At 41.9% G+C, this 23,014-nt stretch overlaps 1 protein-coding gene across 3 annotated transcripts in view; it reads right to left on the minus strand.

Moving 5' to 3' along the window:
• LOC122552701 (regulator of G protein signaling 7) overlaps nucleotides 1-23,014 on the minus strand; it is a 460,227-nt gene that overhangs the window by 31,713 nt on the left and 405,500 nt on the right. For all 3 annotated transcript variants that reach the window (XM_043695581.2, XM_043695584.2, XM_043695583.2), the window contains exons 11-13: nucleotides 10,673-10,771; nucleotides 10,515-10,576; nucleotides 2,936-3,046 (exon numbers count right to left, since the gene is read on the minus strand). In XM_043695581.2, coding sequence (XP_043551516.1) covers nucleotides 2,936-3,046; nucleotides 10,515-10,576; nucleotides 10,673-10,771 — 272 coding nt within the window. The remainder of the gene's footprint in view (nucleotides 1-2,935; nucleotides 3,047-10,514; nucleotides 10,577-10,672; nucleotides 10,772-23,014) is intronic.

Below are 23,014 nucleotides of genomic sequence, written 5' to 3' on the forward strand. Positions count from 1 at the left end.
CTTCTATAATTTTCTTAGAACTACAGATGTAGACCATTCATGAAATCAGGTGCACGCATTTGAAGAATCAAAATCTCAGTGCTATCTGCATGATTGTAAATGAATGCTGAGCAAACTGATGGCACAGTTTAAACATGATCTTTGACTCATTCAGGTGTTCCAATGTTGCACTATTGCTTTGATGGCTGGATGTCATTCCTGCTGTTAACCCTCTTGCTTTATCTAATCTAGGGGTCAGCACTGATATTCATTGGTTTACCTGCAACATTGGCTGGAGTCTTTTGTCACCAGCAAGTCCTAAAGTGGGATTTGAAACCAGAACCTCCTGGCTCATAGGAGGAAGAGCTACCCATGGAACCACTCAGCATCTATGGCATTTAACATCTGCTTCTCGTCATTGGGCATTTCAATTACTTTAATTATAATTGCATTTCTTTCTTCAAACATCGGTTAAAAGCAGAATTTAAGTAGGTTCAAAATCAGCTGTTATTGACGATCAAGCATGTCCATGTTAACTACTTCCATTATTTGAATTCTTAGTTGAAGATCCAGCAACATTTAAGAAATTCTATCCTAGGCTTAGGCCACCAGATAACAGAACATGGACAGAAAGAAGTATAGAGGCAAACATTTATTTTCCCCTTTGGAGAATTATTGGGGTACCCCTGGCATCAAGCAGATTTTCAGAAATGGTTCTGATAGTCTCATTTTTCCAATCTGTAATTGAAGGATTGTATCAGCCCTTCCAAAGAACTCATGCAGACATGAGGAGGATCTCCTTCTGTGATTATACAATTCTAACCACACATTTAAGACAAGATTGAAATTTGGTGGAATTTCTTCTCTCAGGTGGGAGTGAATGTGTGGAATGCGTTACAGCAGAGAGCTGTCAGGGCTGGGTTGTTAAGGATATTCAAGGATGAGAGAGACAGTTTATAATTAGTAATAGAATAAAGGATTTTAGGGAAAGGCAAGAAAATGGAGTTGAAGGTTATCAGATCGTATTGAATGGCAGATGGGCCAAATGGCCTGTTTCTGCTTCTAAGTCTTATAGTCTAACCAGATTGATATATAGACCACAGATTCTTTACCACATATTTTGTAACTACACCCCAAACCTTCTCTGTCATCTCACAATCAGTCTGAAAATAAAAAGTAGAATTAATATTTGGGAATCTCAGTCTCTCATGTTATCAGAATTAAAATTTTATCCAGATACCCAGTGAGACAATTGCAGTCTTTGGAGTTTTCTTCACAGGATGAATTATTTCTGTATTACATAGACATCACTAAATAGTTTAATAAAACAAACTACTGCAGATACCAGAGATCTGAAATAAAAACACAAAGTTGGAGAAACTTAGCAGGTCTGGCAGCATTTAGGGAGAGGGAAACAGAGTTAACATTTCAAGTACAATATGTCTGTTCACCAGAATTTTGGATTCCAGAGACAGTAATGTTGGACTCGAAATGTAAACTCTGCTTTTCTCTCCACTTCTACCAGACCTGTGAGTTTCTCTAGAACCATCTGTTTTTATTACCACTAGTACTTTCTTAGTTTTCCAACAGTTTTGGTTATTGAAAAATCACTGATATATTTTTGATACCACTTTTTAACAGTGTGTAATATGCATCAAATAAAATTCAATTTCTAACAAGTAAATTAGAAGCTTAGAAATCTATTAGTTGCATTAAAGAGGTAAGACTATTATGTTTTCTGTTGTGTTAAAGTGGTAAGAAGATAATGATTTTTTTCAAGATAATGATAATTATAATGATATAATCAGCTCAATATTATGTAAAGGATTGATTTGTATACTTTGCAGTTAAACTGGTCTAGTTTTCCTGACACATTAACATCAGCAAACCTAAAAGCGTACGCAAAGCACTCAGACATAATTGCAGACATTAGCTGCTTAGTTCCAATGGAATGCCCTATGGAAAAGCATTTAAACACTGCTGGAACTGGATTCAGTTTCGATCTGTGACAATTCACCACTTGTTCTTGACTTCCCCAGATGCACACAAACTTAAATTGGTACAAACCATTACTGTGCAGTAATTTGAAAGTAGAGTACAGAGGAACCTCAATTATCTGATTGTTGATTATCCAAATTTCGGATTATCGAAACAAGATCGCAAGATGTCAATGCTTGGCTAAACTGTGTTATCCAGCATTCCATTATCTGAGCATTCGACTATCCAAACAAAATACTCCCTGCCCAAGTCATTCGGATAATCGAGGTTCCTCTGTAGAATAACCAATCAGCATATTGAATAACCCAGTACTTCAAAAAACAACAAAAACATCAATATTTAATAATAAAGAGCTCTCAGTTTACTTATTTCTATCTTTATATCACGAACATATATCAAATTCCTGCCCTAAAACCAGTACATGTTAATAAGCAGTGTAACTTTGGCAGGATTTGTTTGAGGGACAGGTGGGTCATTGTGATTTGCCCCACAAGAATCTTTTAAGTTATGTTCCTACTTTTATTCATTGTTGAGGGATGTGGGCTTTGCCAGCAAGACCAGTACTTATTGCCATGAAGGACAATGAAAAACCGTTTTTGCCTACATTCTGTGTTGGCGGACTGAAGAAACAATAGCTGAACCTTGCCACTTATCAGCAGCCTTACCCAGTTTATCCAGATAGTGTGCAATACAGGACAGACGAGACAACCTCAATACTGCAGCATGAAGAATGCACAGAGGCAGAATGTGATTTTTAATCAAAGGTGTACTGTACAGACATTTTAAAAATTTTTCAAATTTTAATAGAAAAACTGGAGTGACCATTGATGTATCATACATATTTAATAATATAAGAAGATGCTGAAGTATTTAAGAATGGAATAGACTCCCTACTTTATGGGCTGCATGACACATTTCTGATGAAAAGAAATAGAAGAAAAATATTTTAACAACTGACCTTGCTTCTAGCTCCCAGAAGGAAATATCATCTGACATCCATGGGTTTGAAGGTTCAGGAGTTATAAGAAATGGATCAAATTCCATATACTGCTCCGCGTACCCTATCAGACTAAAGACAAAGTAGAAAGTTTCTGTGACAAAAACATGCCTTGGTATGCTTTAACAGTAAGGGCAGTATTTTCTGAATAAAGGCCTACATTTCTGACAAATAGTAGATTCAAACCAAGATGGCAGCTGTACATCAATTGTCACTGCGAAATCTAACAATCTAGAAGAAATAAATATCCTAATCATAATGCACCTACAGCAGGAACAAAAACACCTGAATTGCCTCTTCTTTGTTCAGAATGCAGCAGATTTCATATGCCCCCCCGCAGGGGCAGACAATGGAGTACTAATAATATTACTGGATGAGTAACCAGCAGCCCAGAGTAATGCTCTGAAAATATGGGTTTAATCCCCTCAGAGCAACTGAGAAATTTGAATTAGTCGAGTCATCATGGTATGATTATTGCAGTCCTTAATTGACAATGGACAGGGTGTGATTCTTTAACTTATTTCAATCATGGGACATAGGCATCACTGGCTGGCCAGCATTTATTGCCCATCTCTAGCTGCCTTTTCTCAGCAGAGAGCGGCGCGAGCTGGGCAGAAGTGAGGTTGGAGCGCAGAGCTGGTCGGGAAGGTAAGTGATATATAAAGAACTTACCTCGACGCCAACGGTCTTTTCTCAGCAGAGAGCGGCGCGAGCTGGGCGGAAGTGAGGTTGGAGCGCAGAGCTGGTCGGGAAGGTAAGTGATATATAAAGAACTTACCTCGACGCCAACGGTCTTTTCTCAGCAGAGAGCGGCGCGAGCTAGGCGGAAGTGAGGTTGGAGCGCAGAGCTGATCGGGAAGGTAAGTGATAGATAAAGAACTTACCTCGACGCCAACGGTCTTTTCTCAGCAGAAAGCGGCGCGAGCTGGGCGGAAGTGAGGTTGGAGCGCAGAGCTGGTCGGGAAGGTAAGTGATATATAAAGAACTTACCTCGACGCCAACGGTCTTTTCTCAGCAGAGAGCGGCGCGAGCTGGGCGGAAGTGAGGTTGGAGCGCAGAGCTGGTCGGGAAGGTAAGTGATTGATATTTGAGTGGGTGTGCTCTATATCCCAGGCCCTACATAGTAGGGCCTCCCTCCCATCCTCCTCCTCTAACCTAATTTTAAAGTCCACAGGTAAGCTACTCAGTGTTCTTGCTTTGGAGACGAAGTGTAGAGTAATGGCAGTGGAATGTTCCTCCTGCCGGATGTTTGAGGTAGGGGTGACCACCGATACTCCTGCCGACTTCATCTGCAGGAAACGCAGTCAGATTCTGCTCCTCACAGAACGAGTTAGGGAACTGGAACTGGAGCTGGATGAACTGAGGATTATTTGAGAGGCTGAGAAGGTGATAGATAGAAGCTACAGGGACATAGTTACGCCAGAGAACAGAGGTAGCTGGGTAACAGTTAGAGGTGGGGAGGGGAGGAAGCAGGCAGTGCAGGGATCCACTGTAGCCATTCCCCTAAACAATAGGTATACCGCTTTGGATACTGGTGGGGGGGACAGCCTAGCAGGGGTAAGCTGCAGTGACCGGGTCTGTGGCGTGAGGTCTGGCTCTGAGACTCAGAAGGGAAAGGGGGAGAGGAGGAGAGCGCTAGTTATAGGAGACTTTCTAGTTAGAGGGACGGACAGGCGATTCTGTGGGCATGGGCGAGACTCTCAGATGGTTTGTTGCCTCCCGGGTGCCAGGGTCCGAGATGTCTCGGACCGTGTCTTCAGAATCCTTAAGGGGGAGGGTGTGCAGCCAGAAGTCGTGGTGCACGTTGGCACCAATGACATAGGTAGGAAGAGAGGTGGGGAGGTCATTCAAGAGCTCAGGGAGTTAGGCTGGAAGCTGAAAGTTAGGACAGACAGAGTCGTCATCTCTAGGTTGTTGCCGGTGCCACGTGACAGTGAGGCAAGGAATAGGGAGAGAGTGCAGTTGAACACGTGGCTGCAAGGATGGTGTAGGAGGTAGGGCTTCAGGTATTTGGACAATTGGACTGCATTCTGGGGAAGGTGGGACCTGTACAAGCAGGACGGGTTGCACCTGAACCAGAAGGGCACCAATATCCTGGGGGGTAGGTTTGCTAGCTATCTTCGGAGGGGTTTAAACTAATTTGGCAGGGGGATGGGATCCGGACTTGGAGTCCAGCAAGTAGGCTAGCTGTTTGTCAGGATGTCCAAGTGTGTGGGGAGGCTGTGAAGAAGGTAGCACTGACAGGGAATACTTGCGGACACAGAGATGGGTTCAAGTGCGTATACTTCAATGCAAGGAGTATCAGAAATAAGGTCGGTGAACTTAAGGCGTGGATAGGTACCTGGGACTACGATGTTGTGGCCATCACTGAAACGTGGATAGAAGAGGGACAGGAATGGTTGTTGGAGGTTCCTGGTTACAGATGTTTCAGTAGGATTAGGGAGGGTGGTAAAAAAGGAGGGGGGGGGTGGCGTTGCTAATTAGAAATGGTATAACAGCTGCAGAAAGGCAGTTTGAGGGGGATCTGCCTTTAGAGGTAGTATGGGCTGAAGTCAGAAATAGGAAAGGTGCAGTCACCTTGTTGGGTGTTTACTATAGGCCCCCCAATAGCAGCAGAGATGTGGAGAAACAGATTGGGAAACATATTTTGGAAAGGTGCAGAAGCCACAGGGTAGTAGTCATGGGCGATTTCAACTTCCCAAATATTGATTGGAAGCTCTTTAGATCTAGTAGATTGGATGGGGCGGTGTTTGTGCAGTGTGTCCAGGAAGCTTTTCTAACACAGTATGTAGATTGTCCGACCAGAGGGGAGGCCATTTTGGATTTGGTACTCGGTAATGAACCGGGACAAGTGATGGGCTTGTTAGTGGGTGAACATTTTGGTGATGGTGACCACAATTCTGTGACTTTCACCTTGGTTATGGAGAGAGATAGGTGCGTGCAACAGGGTAGGTTTTACAATTGGGGGAAAGGTAATTACAATGCTGTAAGACAGGATCTGAGGAGCATAAGTTGGGAGCGTAGGCTCTCGGGGAAGGATGTCGTCGAAATGTGGAACTTTTTCAAGGAACAGATACGACGTGTCCTTGATATGTATGTACCGGTCAGGCAGGAAAGAAATGGTCATGTGAGGGAACCTTGGTTGACGAGGGAGGTTGAATGTCTTGTAAAGAGGAAGAAGGAGGCTTACATAAGGTTGAGGAAACAGGGTTCAGACAGAGCAGTGGAGGGATACAGGATAGCCAGAAGGGACCTGAAGAAAGGATTAGGAGAGCCAAGAGAGGGCATGAAAAATCTCTGGCGGATAGGATCAGGGATAACCCCAAGGCATTTTATGCGTATGTGAGAAACATGAGAATGACGAGAACGAGGGTAGGTCCAATCAAGGACAGTAGTGGGAGACTGTGTATTGAGTCGGAAGAGATAAGTGAGGTCTTGAATGAGTACTTTTCTTCAGTACTTACGAATGAGAGGAACCATATTGTTGAAGAGGAGAGTGTGAAACGGACTGGTAAGCTAGAGGAGATACATGTTAGGAAGGAAGATGTGTTGGATATTTTGAACAACTTGAGGATAGACAAGTCCCCCGGGCCTGATGGGATATATCCTAGGATTATGTGGGAAGCAAGAGAGGAAATTGCAGAACCATTGGCAATGATCTTTTCATCTTCACTGTCAATGGGGGTGGTATCAGGGGACTGGAGAGTGGCGAATGTTGTGCCCCTGTTCAAAAAAGGGAATAGGGATAACCCCGGGAATTACAGGCCAGTTAGTCTTACTTCGGTAGTAGGTAAAGTAATGGAAAGGGTACTGAGGGATAGGATTTATGAGTATCTGGAAAGGCACTGCTTGATTAGGGACAGCCAGCATGGATTTGTGAAGGGTAGGTCTTGCCTTACAAGTCTGATTGAATTCTTTGAGGAGGTGACCAAGCATGTGGATGAGGGTAGAGCAGTGGATGTAGTATACATGGATTTTAGTAAGGCATTTGATAAGGTTCCCCATGGTAGGCTTATGCGGAAAGTCAGGAGGCATGGGATAGAGGGAAATTTGGCCAATTGGATAGAAAACTGGCTAACCGGTCGAAGTCAGAGAGTGGTGGTAGATGGTAAATATTCAGCCTGGAGCCCAGTTACAAGTGGAGTTCCGCAGGGATCAGTTCTGGGTCCTCTGCTGTTCGTAATTTTTATTAATGACTTGGATGAGGGAGTCGAAGGGTGGGTCAGTAAATTTGCAGATGATACGAAGATTGGTGGAGTTGTGGATAGTGACGAGGGCTCTTGTCGGCTGCAAAGGGACTTGGATATGATGCAGAGCTGGGCTGAGGAGTGGCAGATGGAGTTCAACCCTGCCAAGTGTGAGGTTGTCCATTTTGGAAAGACAAATAAGAATGCGGAATACAGGGTTAACGGTAGGGTTCTTAGTGAGGTGGAGGAACAGAGGGATCTTGGGGTCTATGTTCATAGGTCTTTGAAAGTTGCCACTCAGGTGGATAGAGCTTGTAAGAAGGCCTATGGTGTATTAGCTTTCATTAGCAGAGGGATTGAATTCAAGAGTCGTGAAGTGATGTTGCAACTGTACAGGACTTTGGTTAGGCCACATTTGGAGTACTGTGTGCAGTTCTGGTCGCCTCACTTTAGGAAAGATGTGGAAGCTTTGGAGAGGGTGCAGAGAAGATTTACCAGGATGTTGCCTGGAATGGAGAATAGGTCGTACGAGGATAGCTTGAGAGTGCTAGGCCTTTTCTCATTGGAACTGCGAAGGATGAGGGGTGACTTGATAGAGGTTTATAAGATGATCAGAGGAATAGATAGAGTAGACAGTCAGAAACTTTTTCCCCGGGTACAACAGAGTGTTACAAGGGGACATAAATTTAAGGTGAAGGGTGGAAGGTATAGGGGAGATGTCAGGGGTGGGTTCTTTACCCAGAGAGTGGTGGGGGCATGGAATGCGCTGCCTGTGGGAGTGGTAGAGTCAGAATCTTTGGTGACCTTTAAGCGGCAATTGGATAGGTACATGGATGGGTGCTTAAGCTAGGACAAATGTTCGGCACAACATCGTGGGCCGAAGGGCCTGTTCTGTGCTGTATTGTTCTATGTTCTATGTTCTATGAATGGCTTGCTGGGCCTCTAGAGTGCAGTTGAGTCAACCACATTGCTGTGGGTCTGGAATCAAATGTAGGCCGGACCAGGTGAGAAGGGCAGCTTTCCTTCCCTGAAGCACAATAGTGAACCAGATGGTTTGTTTTTCCCACAGACAATCAGCAATGGTCCCATAGTCATCAATAGCTTCTTAAGTTCAGATTTTCCTTTTAATTTGTTAAATTCAAATGGACACAGCAAGATTTGAACGTGGATTTCCAGAACATTAGCTGAGTTTCTGGATTTAGAGTCCAGTGATAATGCCACTGGGCCATTGCCTCCCCTACGAGGCCCAAGCCGATGTGGTTGACTCTTAACTGCCTAATGAAATGGCACTGATACACACAGTTGTGTCAAACCACTATGAAACTTTATAGGAATGAAATTGGAAGCATTACATGGCATTGACATAGAAACTGAAAGAAAAGCAGCAAATCCTTTCAATCCTGCATCCTCTAATCACTTAGAATGGCATAGGGAGCAAATGCATTGATCCATCACCAGTTCCCCTCCAAGTCACATTCAGCGTGATGTGGAATGATGTTATCGTTCATTCACTGTCTCTCAGGTAAAATCCTGAAACTTCACTTTTCATGGGACTGTGGGTATAATAACTCAACTTATACTGCAATGGTTTATAAAGGCAACTCTCCACCATCTTATTCAGGGAATGAATGCTGCCTCAGCGAGCAGTGCTGATATTTCACAAATGAATAGATAAAAACCATGTACTATGCAAAGACTAGTAAGAGTGTAAAAAGAAAGAAGTCAGAATATCTGTTGCCAGACCTGGGACATGAAGGTCATGTTTGTCAGCATTCTGGAACATATGTTTAATTATTTGATCTAGGATTTATATCATTTATATCATTGCCATTTATATCCTCAGAATAGCCAAAAAGACTAGACAGCCAATGAAGTCTTCTGAAATGCAGTTAGTTTTGGCTTATAGCCAAATACAATGACTGACTTTTCCATCGGAAAGTCCTACAAATACCAACGGGATGAATGACCGGTGAAATAATGCTGTTGTGGATGGATGAATGTTGGCTGGCATACTTGCCTCCTTCAAATAATGACTTGATAATGTTCTACCTAGTACTTTTAATGTTTCATCCAGAAGACAGAATGTCCGATAATGCAGCATTACCTGAATACTGCTTTGCAATGTCAGCTGAAATGATATGCTCAAGTACGGACTGAGGCTTGAATCCACAAGAAATTATTACCAACTGAGTCATGACAGTTAATAATATGACGTATGGGTGGATGCAAGGCTGATAGAAGCAATTTAGTGTGATGAATTGAGAGTGTCATAAAGACGGTACAATCTACAGGAAAGCAAAGCTTTGAAAGAAAGAAGCAGGGGATTTGAAATGTAGCAGTTCTTTCAGTTCCTTAATGTACCTTGAATTGCCAAATGCATAAGTGATTGATTTCAAAGGAAAATCAATTACTTGTCTCTAATATTTAATTTTCAAATTGAGATACCAAAGAAGAAAGCATAGATTACTGTTGGTGTGGATTTAACATTAGTGAGAGCAACTGAAGGGTCAATGAATAGAAGGAGTAAGGATATTAGAATATTTAGTTTGCCTTGTGGGTTGGTTTGGAATATAATTTTTAATGGACGTCCTTTCCAATAGCTATATTTAAACATCAACACCACAGAGATTTAACATTAGGCTTTATATCAATGGATCTGCAAGGAATAGCTAACTAGCTATTTCTACTAATGTCTGACTTTCAAAATAGAATAATAGGTGCATCCCTATCAATTCCTTTCCTTGTTTTGTGGCCCCATATTTGGGGATTGGTAAAAGTTGGCTTCCACTCACTAGCACAAATCTAAAAGACAAGCTCCACGAATTGTTTCAAATACTTTGAAGAAGACCACCACTGAAGCATAAAGAAATAACTGAATCTCGCAAAAATTATAGTCCCCTGCAGTGGCATGCACAGGGAAGAATAGGTACAGTCAAGTGAATTTGATCAGCAGCAGTTCTATTCATTTGCACATTAAGCAATCAGCATTAGATCAGAGAGGTAATATTGCGTTGGAATCAGGAGTGGGCAGATAGGCATTGACTGGCTACTGAGTGGATTTAATGAAGCCTCTCACCTTCGACCTCCAAGCAGACTGATGGGGGAAGTATCAGATCCAACCCACTAAAGCACACTTAAAGCTCTCAAACATTACATGCACTCCAACACCAAATGGTCTCCAAATGAAAGCTCTCAAACAAATGGAATAAGCTCTCAAACACTAGATGCACTCAAATCATCTGTGAATCTGGGTTAAGAGATGGTGCCTGGTACAGAGTGGACTAAAGAGGAAGAGTGGGGGGGCAAACAGAAAAATTGCAACAAAACCATGAAACAGGGAAACAGAACGTTACCTCTCTGCAACCTTGGACATTTTTAACCGGTGTCTATCTAGCTGCATTTGCCAGTGCTTTATCTGTAAAATGGAAAAGAAAAGACTTGACAACCAAATTCAACAAGCTGGAAAGGGTTAATACTACTGTGCAAGTTACATATGATTAATATTACAAACCTGTTGATGTAACTCTTCTACGGTTGGTTGCTTTGCTTCTGGTGCAGGCGTGTGGGTCGGACTGTGACCTCGGACATCGTTTTGTAGACCATAGACAGACTTAAGAACAGGATGCAAATGAGGACATTTAAGAGCTCTTAAAAGGGACTGACTTGTTGTAAAGTTATCTTACATTTACCGAAATCTGGATTTTGCAGTCACAGTTAAAACTTACTCCCACATAACATTCACTGTAATCCAAGATTCCATAGTACAAAACCAGTTTTTGTTCAGCTGTTTACTTCATCCAGAAGGTGATTTCATTTACCTCAACCATTGGTTACTATGGAACATCCTTTTCTCACTTCAATACGCATTGTCCCATAATTTTTAGCCTGTTGATTTTACAGAGGGAAATTACAAGCTATCGAAAAGGTAGAAACTGAGGGAAAGAACTTCTCACTTGGGACTGTACTAGACTGGAGGGACTGTTTTCACATCTGGAATCTCACTCTCTGAATTGGACACCTGGCAGTTGTTCCTTGGCAGAGCAAACTAATTGTTTCCCACCTTTGGGTTCTCAGACCCTTGAGGGACAGATGATTGGCTGGTGCATCCACTCTCTGAGCATTCCAATTAAAAGGAGCGTGGCATGGGCTACAAGAATCCTCCAGGATTTGGATTTTTCTTCAGGTTGTAGCAACTACAGAAGTGGAGAGGGGCTCTGAGAATACTGGGGACAGTATCTATCCTACTAACTATACAGTCTCCTATCACTACTACATTTCTATTTCTATCTCCGCATTAACTGGCAATGTTGTGTTCAGGTCTAGCATTCTCCCCACAGTCCCTACCTTGCATCCACACAGATTGCAAGGACATCATTACTGTTGGACAATTGGAGGGACAGAGGCTTCTCAAGAGCTTCTCCTTAGATCCCCATATCTTTCTCACTTATATCACATGCTCCTGTCCTTGATCACAGACCAATTTTAAATTTTCTATTCTAAGGGATGTGACTTTCTCTTGGAGTGTGCAGATAACTTGGATCCAAAGTTGTTTAATCTGCAAACACTTGTTACAAATGTGTTCACTGTCAACTGCCATGGTATCCACATGCTGCAGATGCAACACATCATCTGACCTGTCATATTTTAATTAGGTTATCAATTAAAATCACTCTAGTAACCCTGCTCTGTATACTTGAAGTATCCCTACAGTGTACACTTCATTTTATTAAAACACTTGTTTTTAATACTCTAGAATCAATCTTATACCTATATCTATCAATCTATTTAAAAAGAGGAAATGAAGAAAAAAAAACTGGAGACCTGAATACAAACTGAAGACCTTACTTTCACATTAACGACTAGAAATATTCCCAGTCAGCTGCTTTGTTTCAGCAAAATCAACCAAATACATCTGTCCTTTCTCCCCTTCATTCATTGAGATGCTCAATTCATGCACTTCATTGTAAGGCTGTTGACTCACTCGCCGAGCTTGTGAGTTTGCTTGCAGATGTTTCGTCACTGTTCTAGGTAACATCATCAGTGAGCCTCCATTGAAGCGCTGGTGTTCTGTCCCGCTTGCTATTTATGTGCCCTGGTTTGTTGGAGTAGGTGATATCATTTCCGGTTGTGTTTCTTAGATGATGTTACCTTGAATGGTGATGAAGCATCTGAAAACAAACTCACTAGCTCGGTGAGCAAGTCAACACCTAATCCACAACTTGAGCTACAAATCTGCTTGAGAACTTTAAAGTTCTCAATCACCTGATGAAGGAGCGTCGCTCCGAAAGCTAGTGTGCTTCCAATTAGACCTGTTGGACTATAACCTGGTGTTGTGTGATTTTTAACTTAAAGTTCATTGTAAACCACAATAAGTTAGCTACTTGATATGTTCCCAATCCAAACTCACCTAGGCACTGAAAAAGAAATGGATAATCTGACTAAACATCGACACATTGAATATCAGAACAGGAAGGCAGGATTAGAAGATGCATAGATTGTTACCAAAAGTCTGCAAAATAATTGGAAAAATGATGCTGGAGCCATGAGAGAACTGTGCACTTTGTTTCTGTGACTATAAAGATAAAGGAGTTGGAGATAACGTCCAGGACAGCTGCAAATATTCCTTCAAGAGTAACCCTGAAGAGCGACCTGAGAAAATACATTTGGTGATGGCTCTGAAAAGAAAAGTGATTTGATTACCTACAGTGTGGAAACAGGCCGTTTTACCCAGCAAGTCAACACTGACCCTTTGAAGAGTAAGCCATCCCCTTCTGACTAATGCTATGGACAATTTAGCATGGCCAATTCACCTGGCCTACACATCTTTGGAATGTGGGAGGAAACCCACACAGACACAGGAAGAACATGCAAACTCCACACAGACAGTCACCCAAGGCTGGAATTGAACCTGGAAGCCTAGTGCTGTGAGTGCTAGCCACTGAGCCACTGTGCCACCACTGTGATGACTTCAAAACCAATTAAATGGATCAAACTCAGGTATTACCTTGTATTACACAGTCATAGGAAGAGAAAGGGCATTGACAAAAGGACTTTGTAAACAACATGCTGCTGCAGATAGATTGAGCAGTTTGGTCAATCCAAAATTCTACAGGTGATTTGTTGGTGAATTGACCATTTGAGAATTCACACCAAAAGGATAAAGCAACAGATGTCTGAATCATGGTAATGATGTGCAACATCCATACAGGGAGTGGGGATTGTAACTACGTCAGCCAGGTGGACCTCTTAATATGAGTTCCCTGATTGGGGCCATTAATCTGGTCCAATTAGGGAGCCCTGCCTGACAGACAGACATTCTGACACTCTGAGAGCTGGCTCTGAGGGGGCTAAACCAAAGCCAAGTATTAGGCATGTGGAAATAGAGGGTGATTTGATGATGTGATACTAGCCTCGCAGGACTTATTTCAATGGATATGTTCCTGAAGAAATTCACTTGCAACAGACATCTTTGAGTTGTGGTGAGCACTTCTGACATCATTTTATTTGGGAAGCTTGACATTTTCAACACTGCCATCAAAGACTGGGCAGGGTGAAAAACATGTGTGATCTATTTTGGATAAATGACATTGAGGCAGATGAAAAGCAATGGGTAACTCTCCTGACAGCTTGTGGACCCATAACTTTTTTGGTTATTAGGAATTTAACTTGCCCTGAGGCACCAGGGAAACTGAAGGCTGAAACATTTCAAGATTTGCCAGATTTAGTTAAGGAATATTACAACCCAAAGCCTCCTCTAATTCTCAGATAATATTGGTTTTACTTGGCAATTTGAGAGCCAGGGGAATTTGTGTTGAGATTTTTGATTAGGCTAGGGCAGAGGCACATTATTTTGTTTTAACCCTTCATAAGAGGCTGAGAGACTGTTGGTATGTAGGATTAATGATGTCACAATGCACAAGCATTTACTGGCTGAAGCCCAACTGGACTTTGAACAAGCACTACAACTAACTTCATTATTGCAAATGTGGAGCATCTGAGTTGCAGAGTATTCTGATGGAAGTGGACAATTGGCCAGTCCAACTGAGCTTGGGGAACATGCTTGAGTGCAGGCAATTACATAGCCTCACTTGGGATATATTCTGAATAGAGCCACTTTACTTCAGCCCACAGCAAAACTTCAAGCCTCAGCCAAACGGTTAGAACTTTCTTCAGTATCCAGGCCAGCAAGACATTGTAGTTGCTGCTGGTATGTGGACTCGAGACAGAAAAGGAGTCCTACCAGACCTAAATAGAGTAAGAGAACTCATAAGCCAGTATTGAGAAGATTGCACACCCTGGAAAGTCCACCCAACATCCAAATCAGAACCAATCAAAATAAACATCTGGTTAAATGGTCATCGGGTTCAAATGGAGGCGAATATCAGTGCAGCCAATTCAGTGATCACAGAACCAGTCTTTAACAAAATTCGCTTGGGACTCCAACTCTTAAATTTGCGAAAGATCTCAGCTAGACTGAGAACCTACATTGGGGAACCTTTACAGATTAAGGGCACAATTTTAGTTCTGGACTCTTATGAGAAGCAGCTGGCTTAGTAACCATTGATTGTAGTAAAAGGCTCAGGCCCAAGCCTAATGGGACAAAATTGGTTGAATAAAATTAACTTATACTGGCTTAACATTTTTCAATAAGAAAATGGCTGTCTGAGTGAAGTCCAAATTAAATACCTGGAAGTCATTCAGGAAGGTATAAGGATTATCAAAGGAGGCAAGGTCAACTTGCACATTGATCAGGAAGCATTTCCACAATTCTGTAAGGCCTGCCCCACACGCAAAAGTAGAGGCAGAATGCAAAAGGCTGGAAACCGAAGGAATCATCAAACCAGTACGATTTGTGGAATGGGCAGCACCAGTCATACCAATTTTGAAGCCAAATGGGTCAGTTCAGCTTTGAGGGGATTTTAAACAAACTACTTTTCACGGCTGGATAAATACCCAATTTCTCAGATAGAGGATTCACACACAAAGCTGGTGGGGGTCTGTCCTTCACGAAGCTGGACATGAGCCATGCGAACCTGCAATTATGGTTAGATGAGGATTACCAGACGTATGCTCCAATTAATATCCATAGGTGTTTGTACCATTATGCAAGGCTGCCATTTGGTGTATCATCAGCCCATGCAATTTTTCAGTGGACGAAGGAGAACATTTTACAAGGTCTACCCCAGGTCAGCAGGTCAGGTAGCACCTGAGGAACAGGAGAATCAGTATTTTGGGCATAAGTCCTTCATCAAACGTCGATTGGCCTGCTCCTTGGATGCTCCCTGATCTGCTGTGCTTACCCAGCAACATACTCTCGACTCACTTTCTTCTACCACGGGTCAGCATTTATCGAGATGATGTGCTAATAACAGGGAAGACCAAAAAGGAGCACTTAGACTACTTGGCCCAATAAACAGAAATGTCTAATGGTGTATGAGTCCAGGAGTTTGGCTGAGGACATCATCCTTAGATATTTCTCCCAGGCAGGTGTATGCCTTAGAATGGAAAAATGCGTGTTCCAAGCACCTCAAGTGACCTATTTGGGCCACAGGGTTGACAAGACTGGGTTACATCCGTTGGAAGATAAAGTGACAGTGATCAAAGATGCCCCAGCTCCCATGTCTTTCCTTGGGCTGGTGAATTATTACGGAAAGTTCATACATAAGCTGGCCTCCATCCTGGCACCTTTGCATCAACTCTTTAAAAAAAGGTTACCTTTCAGGGAAGTGAAGAAACAGCTATCATCCTCTAAGATGCTGACACACTGTGATGCCAAGGGAGAGCTGGTATTGACACACGCTGCCTCCCATTAGATATCAAGTTGCATTAGCTCATAGTTGGCCCAATGAAGAACTCCCAATGGCGCATGCATCCAGGACTTTGGCTAATGCAGAACATGACTGCACCCAAATAGAGAAGGAAGATTTGGCAGTCATATTTGAAGTCAGGAAATGAAACTGAAACAGCTGGTGGTGATGGGGGAACAAAAGGGCCATTACAACCAGAACGGAAACCTTATTGGACCTGGAGACACCAGATCACCGTGGAGAAATGCCATATAACTATGGGGAGCAAGAGTGATTGTTGTAAGCAATGGCTGCTGCCAGAAACCAGCTAACCCCCTTCCGGTTATCCAAGGGTTTCCAATTTGAATATGTTGGTGAGAAGTTATATCTGGTGGCCAGGGTTGCATGCAGACATAGCTGCTTTGGGGGGGCAGTGCCCGGTGTGCCAACAAGGACAAAACTTGCCACCAGTAGCTTCTCCGCATTCTTGGGAATGGCCAGGTAAACCCTGGGCTCAGTTACACCTTGACTTCACACGTCCTTTCGTAGGCTCAGTTTTCTTAGTCATTGTAGATGCCCACTCAAAGTGGTTGAATGTGCATAGAATTAATTCGTCAAGCATGGGAAGAAGAGAAAAATTGCATGTGTCTTTTGCAATACACAGACTCCCAGATGTGTTGGTCATAGATAATGGGCTATCATTTACCAACAGGGAATTAGAGTAATTTCCTCAAGTCAAATGTAATTCTACATGTAAGGACAGCTCCATACCATGCGTCATCCAATGGTCTGGCAGAAAGGGCAATCCAAATCTTGAAGGCAGGCTTAAAGAAACTGCCTACACATTTGTTTGATATCAAACTGTCCTGGACCCTATAGGACCACATCTCATGGAATTCTAAGGATAACTCCAACAGGGTTCCTAATGGAAAGAAGATTCTACACCATGAACTCTCATCTTCCTGGATCTAGTGAGGGAATGGAAAATTACATCAAGAAAGCCAATGCCAGAAGCTAGAACTCCACCAGGCGAGAGGCACAGTTTACTTCAGGGGATGAGATGACGTGATTAACTCATATAAGATCCTGAGAATGTTTGGTAGCGTAGATACGGAGAGGATGTTTCCCGTTATGGGAGAATCTAGAATGAGGAGTTAGTGTTTAAAATTCAGGGGTCATTAATTTAAAACAGAGAACAGATGATTCCATTTTTCTCAGAGGTTCATAAGTCTGTGCTACTTAAAAAAAGTGCTGGCAGCAGAATCCTTGAAATTCTTGGCTAAAGCGAGGACTGCAGATGCTGGAGATTAGAGTCAAGCATATGGTGCTGGAAAGGTACAACAGGTCAGGCAGCATCCAAGGAGCAGGAAAATTGACGTTTCAGGCAGGAACCCTTCATCAGGAATGAGGCTTATGGGCCGGTGGCTGAGAGATAAATGGGAGGGGGTGTGGGTCTGGGGGTAGGTAGCTGAGAGTTCAATAGGTGGATGGAGGTGGGGGTAAAGGTAATAGATCAGAGGGGAGGGTGGAGCAGATAAGTGGGAAGGAAGATGGACAGATGGGATGGGTCATGAGGACAGTGCTGAGCTGGAAGGTTGGAACTGGGATAAGGTGGGGCTCCTCAGAAGGTGGGCAGGATTACACCTCCTCCCACTCTGCCTCCTGCAAAAATGCTATCACTTATTCCTAATTCCTTCACCTCCACCGGACCTGCTCCCAGGAGGACCAGTTCCACCACTGAACACACCAGATGGCCTCTTTATTTAAAGACCACAATTTCCCCTCCCACGTCGATTTTCCTTCTTCTAGGATGCTGCCTGATCTGCTGTGCTTTTCCAGCAACACCCTCTTGACTCGTTGAAATTCTTGTTAAGCAAGATGCTGAAAGATTATCAAGGGTAGGTAGTGTGTGCATTTGAGACTGCAATCAGATCAAGCATGGTTTTATTGAATGGTGATTAAACTCAAGGGGCTAAATGGCATACTCTGCTCCTTGTTTGTTGTTTGTATACAGAATGAATTAATAATATCTTGTTATTACTTAGCATTATCGAATATATGGCCAAACCTCACTTTGAAATCGTGTTATTGGAAATCCATTTCCGAGGCGCTGAATTATTGTGAGCCAGCTGTAAAGTGAAAAGCTAAAACTGAGTGACATCTTCCCTGCACAAGGTCAAATGTTGCTGTCAGTTGTTGCAGCCTTGACAACCTTCAGCATATGGTTTGATGATTGTAATGCAGGGTATGCTAGCTTTAAATTTCTTTACATGGACACTGCAGAAATTGTTTTGTTTGATCTCCCTGACTTTATATGTTGAGATTCATTCTGTTCCTTTTTTTTCAAGGATAGTTCATCGGTGAAGTCCTCTGTGAATACGAAGAGCTACCTCTGCTGTAACATATCTAAGCGGGCTGATTTTGATTTAGTTCTTATAGCAACTTTAATGTCGTGCCTGGTGCTCCACAGGAGTGTTAGCAAACAAATGTTTACCCATATCCATACATAAAGACACTTGTCTCATTGTGTACAAATATTTGAGAGGTCTTTTCCATGCACAATGATACATTTTTTGATATGAAAATCGATTGCTATTATTTTGGTTTATTGAATTGTCCATGTTCTTCTATCCTTTTCATATGGACAATGAGCTTGGCCTTATCAATAAAAATTTGTAACATGAGAACAACTACTCTGTGGAACATAAGGGCGGCACGGTGGCACAGTAGTTAGCACTGCTGCCTCACAGCGCCAGAGACCCAGGTTCAATTCCCGCCTGACTGACTGGCGACTGACTGTGTGGAGTTTGCACGTTCTCCCTGTGTCTGCGTGGGTTTCCTCCGGGTGCTCCGGTTTCCTCCCACAGTCCAAAGATGTGCAGGTCAGGTGAATTGGCCATGCTAAATTGCCCGTAGTGTTAGGTAAGGGGTAAATGTAGGGGTATGGGTGGGTTGCGCTTCGGCGGGGCGGTGTGGACTTGTTGGGCCGAAGGGCCTGTTTCCACACTGTAAGTAATCTAATCTAATCTAATCTAATAACTTCCAAATAGGGAACTGATGAACAAGGGACCATAGAATGACAACTTTGAAAACGTTTTTTTTAAGCTGGTATATTCACACTTATTGGCACAAAAGAAAATGTAAAGATAAAATCAGGACCGAATCATAGATAAAATGTGCTGATCATAATACAGAAACTAGCCTGATAAACCATTGGGAGTTTAAATTTTGACATTCCATCACAAATTTTGAATCTCATTTAGAACTGCAAACTAATAAATTGACTGCCACCATCTGTCCAAGGGAAATTCCAACTGAAATTGCATTATACTTTTCCCAATGCATAATGTCCATTTGATAGGACTTTATTAACGCTTAGCTCCACTTATTCCAGGCTTGTTGGGAAATCATTTGGTGTATATGGTATTTTGACGGTGACAGATATCTGGGAGCAATTACAGAATAATTAAAGGATCAGCAGAACATGATAAACTGAGAAAGAAACCTGAAAAGGGTTTGAATCTTCAAATCAGTTTATTATTCATGTAATATACACTGTGAAATTAACCAGTTTTTTTAATAAGTCATTTGTAATTTTTTCAAAAGATAACAAGTAGGTATTAATAGCTGAATAACTTCTAGAGATTGAGTTTCTTCAATAGTAACTAATCAGCATTTATATTAGCTTAGATCTGTTACGATGGTCAGTTAACTCAGTTGGCTAAATAGCCAGAACAATGCCTATAGTGGTTCAGAATTACACCTACAGCACATACTTGATTTCTGTTTCAGTGGAGATAGACTTGGCCTTTTCACATTGCCTCTGAATGGAAGACAATGACAAACCACCACTAATAAAAGGTGCCAAGAAAATGGCTCAGGGTGAAACATCAGCAAACAATGAACTGTAAGGTATAGGGTTAAAATTGTGCAGAATAAGGGATCAGGTGTTGCTTCTGCAAAAGGTTACATTATAAAATTAGGCTGTGCATGCAGTGAGAAGCAAAAACAGATAGAATTATCTATGACTAATAAGGCAGAGCAATCATGGAGCGGGATATACCAGGCATAGGAAAACAGAAGAAGTGAAAACAGGTAGAATTATCTATGACTAATAGGGCAGAGCAACCATGTAGCGGGATGTACCAGTAACAGGAGAATAGTGTGCCAGTCTCAGGAGGGATGTGGCCAACTGATGGAATTTAGTTTGGCAGGATGATCGCACAAAGGCAGCAAACTATGCCAGGATAATCACATATAAGGAATGAGATAAATAAGAGTAAGGGGCGACAGGCTAAGAGTAATGGGAGAAGTAAACAGAGGCGGAGAGAAGCTAGAACTTGTGATAGGCTACGCGCTACAGTAAAAGTAATCAATGGGGTGAAAGGGGAGGATTGAGAGACGCAGTTGAACAGCATAAATCAGAATGTAACCCTTAGATCGGGGTGCTTACTCGTTAGGCACCCGTTCTTGCTAGTACGTATCAATAAAATTCGCTGCTTCAGAATTTAACTTGGACTGAAATTTATTAATATGTGAGTTTTGTTTCTCACAATTTGGGGGCTCGTGTCCGGGATATCCATCATCACCAGCAGGGTGGGCACCGTCGACGGCTGGGAAGACGCGTCCCGTTCTTTTTAGAACGGTCCCGTGTTCCTCGGCGGTGGGTTCCCCCTTCTGGTTGACTGATTGAGATCCGATGAGAGTCTATCTGAACCAGGTGAAAGTAAGTAGGCACAGGGAGCCAGGCAACTCCATGCATGGACCAAGGTAGTGAAATTGACTTTTAAGTACTGCCTTGGTGGCTGGGATTGAGTTCTAGTAGTTAATAAGTGTCTAACGAAAGAACTCAATATGGGCTGTGCCGAGGGTAAAGTATAAGCCTCCGAAAAAAAAATGGAAATGGAGGCGGGGTCCCTGATAACATACCTCCAGAAAGTCCGTTGGGCAGGATGTTTTGGAATTGGAAAAATAATACTTGCACAAGGGGAAGAGATAGCAAAAAGATGATTGTTGCTTTGTATGGACTAAGGAATCCATTCTTCATCCTGCCGTCTTCTGGCCAAAGTACGGGTTGGATGAAGACTGAGTTTGTAAATATTTGAATTTATATGTCAACAGAAAACAGCCTTTCAGTCAGGAGGGATCAGATTATGCTTAGTGTTGGAAGGGCTAGTAGCTGAAGGGCTACTGAGGGTATACTTTGTAACTAAATCATGGCCAGACATCAAAAAAAAATTTGTGATTATAGAGGGGTGGAGCGAGAAGCCTCTAGAGTTGTTGTTGCTGGAAGCTCAAAAAGTGTCTGTGAGATACGGTGTGTGTGTGTGTGTGTGTGTGTGTAAGAGAAAGAGAGAGTAAAGAGCTGTACAGCTAATAGAAAGTTTAACCCTTTGTGATTCGGTTTGAATGTACATTTGTTTGTTGGTGATTGAATGTTTGTGCTTTGTTCCCTGGAGCTTGAGATCCGGGACTGTTTTGAATCTGATTTCTATTATGGAAATTTAACATGATTTCTTTTAAGGTTAAGGATTTTACAGTGATTACGAAATAAAATGTTAACTCCTGTTCTTTTTACAGGTCATGACTGCCTTACTATCAGTTTCTAACTAATCTCTTTTATCCTTACATAAAAACGATTTCAAATCAGCTTAATACGGAGGAAAACAACATGAACACCTTTTTTTTTGTGTTTCAGACTCATTTGTTATCACTTAATTTTAAGCCGTAGCTTTATTCAGAAAGTTCCCTCCCTCAATGACAGTTGAAGTTTCAGTTCAACATTAGATTGTAATAAATCAATCCTATGGTTAATATCTGTGACCTTGGATTTGGCCATTATTCATGCATTATAAGTTTTCTTTTAACTTGAATAGACAAATCCTTTTAAGACAGCTTTGGTTATTTCATGACCTATAGCACTGTAATTGAGCAATGACTGGTCAGGACAACTTAAGAAAACTAATTTTGGATTTAAATTAAGTGACTAAAACCGGGTAATAATAGTAGATTTCAAAGTTCGGAACTGTATGCATTTTACATTTTAAATATTAAATACTGAATAAATGAATTTATAATATATAAATATATATTTACAAGTAAGATTTCAAAATGTATAGTTAGGAACAGGCTTTAAAGTTAGACAAGCATAAATTGATAAATTGGTATTTGAAGCTATAGGGAGCAAGAGATATTGCAATATTTCTTAAATCAAAAATAAAGGTTTAAACAAAACATTGGGTGATGAAGAATGGTCATTAGGTGGCCCTAAAGCTGTTCAATTGGTTAAATCAGCTCAGCAATTGATCTGGCAACGTAACATGGGAGCGGGAACGAAAGAGTTAATTGGACTATGGCGACAGTTTTGTGATGAGAGGCACGAAGAATCAGTTTTGCGCTCATGACAAGATACTGCCACCAAATTGGGGATTGAATTAACTGCAAATGGTGCGATGGAATCTGTTGAGGTTTTTAAAAAATGAATGTGCTCGAGCAAAACAATTACAGAAACAGAATGAGAAGCCACAAGTGACTGGTAAACAAACAGAACTACGCAATTACAGTTTCTAAAATGTTTTAGCCACTTGATGCGTTTCCACCCTGAATTACAGATAATGATTATTTTATTTATATAATATATATAATTAATAATTAATATTTCTAATATATCAATTGTATTAGCCTGAATCAATATTAATTGACAGGATTCCTTGACACTGTCTCAGTGACCTGTCATATTGCTAATTTAAAACATGGCAGCATTAATTCATAGTTAATTAAAGAATGGAAAGCTACATTACTGACCAGAGTGTGTGCAGGCAGTGGCAGCAACAGTCTTATTGGTAGAGGAGAGTTGGAAACTTACTTTTGGGGGAGCCTTAATAGTCAGCACCCCACATCAGGTATGGACCATATTAAACCATAAAGCAGGACGATGGCTTACGGACCCTAGATTTCTAAACTATGAAGCAATTCTAATAGAGAGGGATGACCTTACATTGATCACAGACATTTGTCTGAATCCAGCTACCTTTCTCTGGAAAGGGGAGGATGAAGCTCCCTCAGAC

The sequence above is a fragment of the Chiloscyllium plagiosum genome, unplaced genomic scaffold (assembly GCF_037043375.1).
Source record: "Chiloscyllium plagiosum isolate Xiang-an unplaced genomic scaffold, Cpla_swu_hap1 HiC_scaffold_10, whole genome shotgun sequence".
NCBI classification, from domain to species: Eukaryota; Metazoa; Chordata; class Chondrichthyes; order Orectolobiformes; family Hemiscylliidae; genus Chiloscyllium; species Chiloscyllium plagiosum.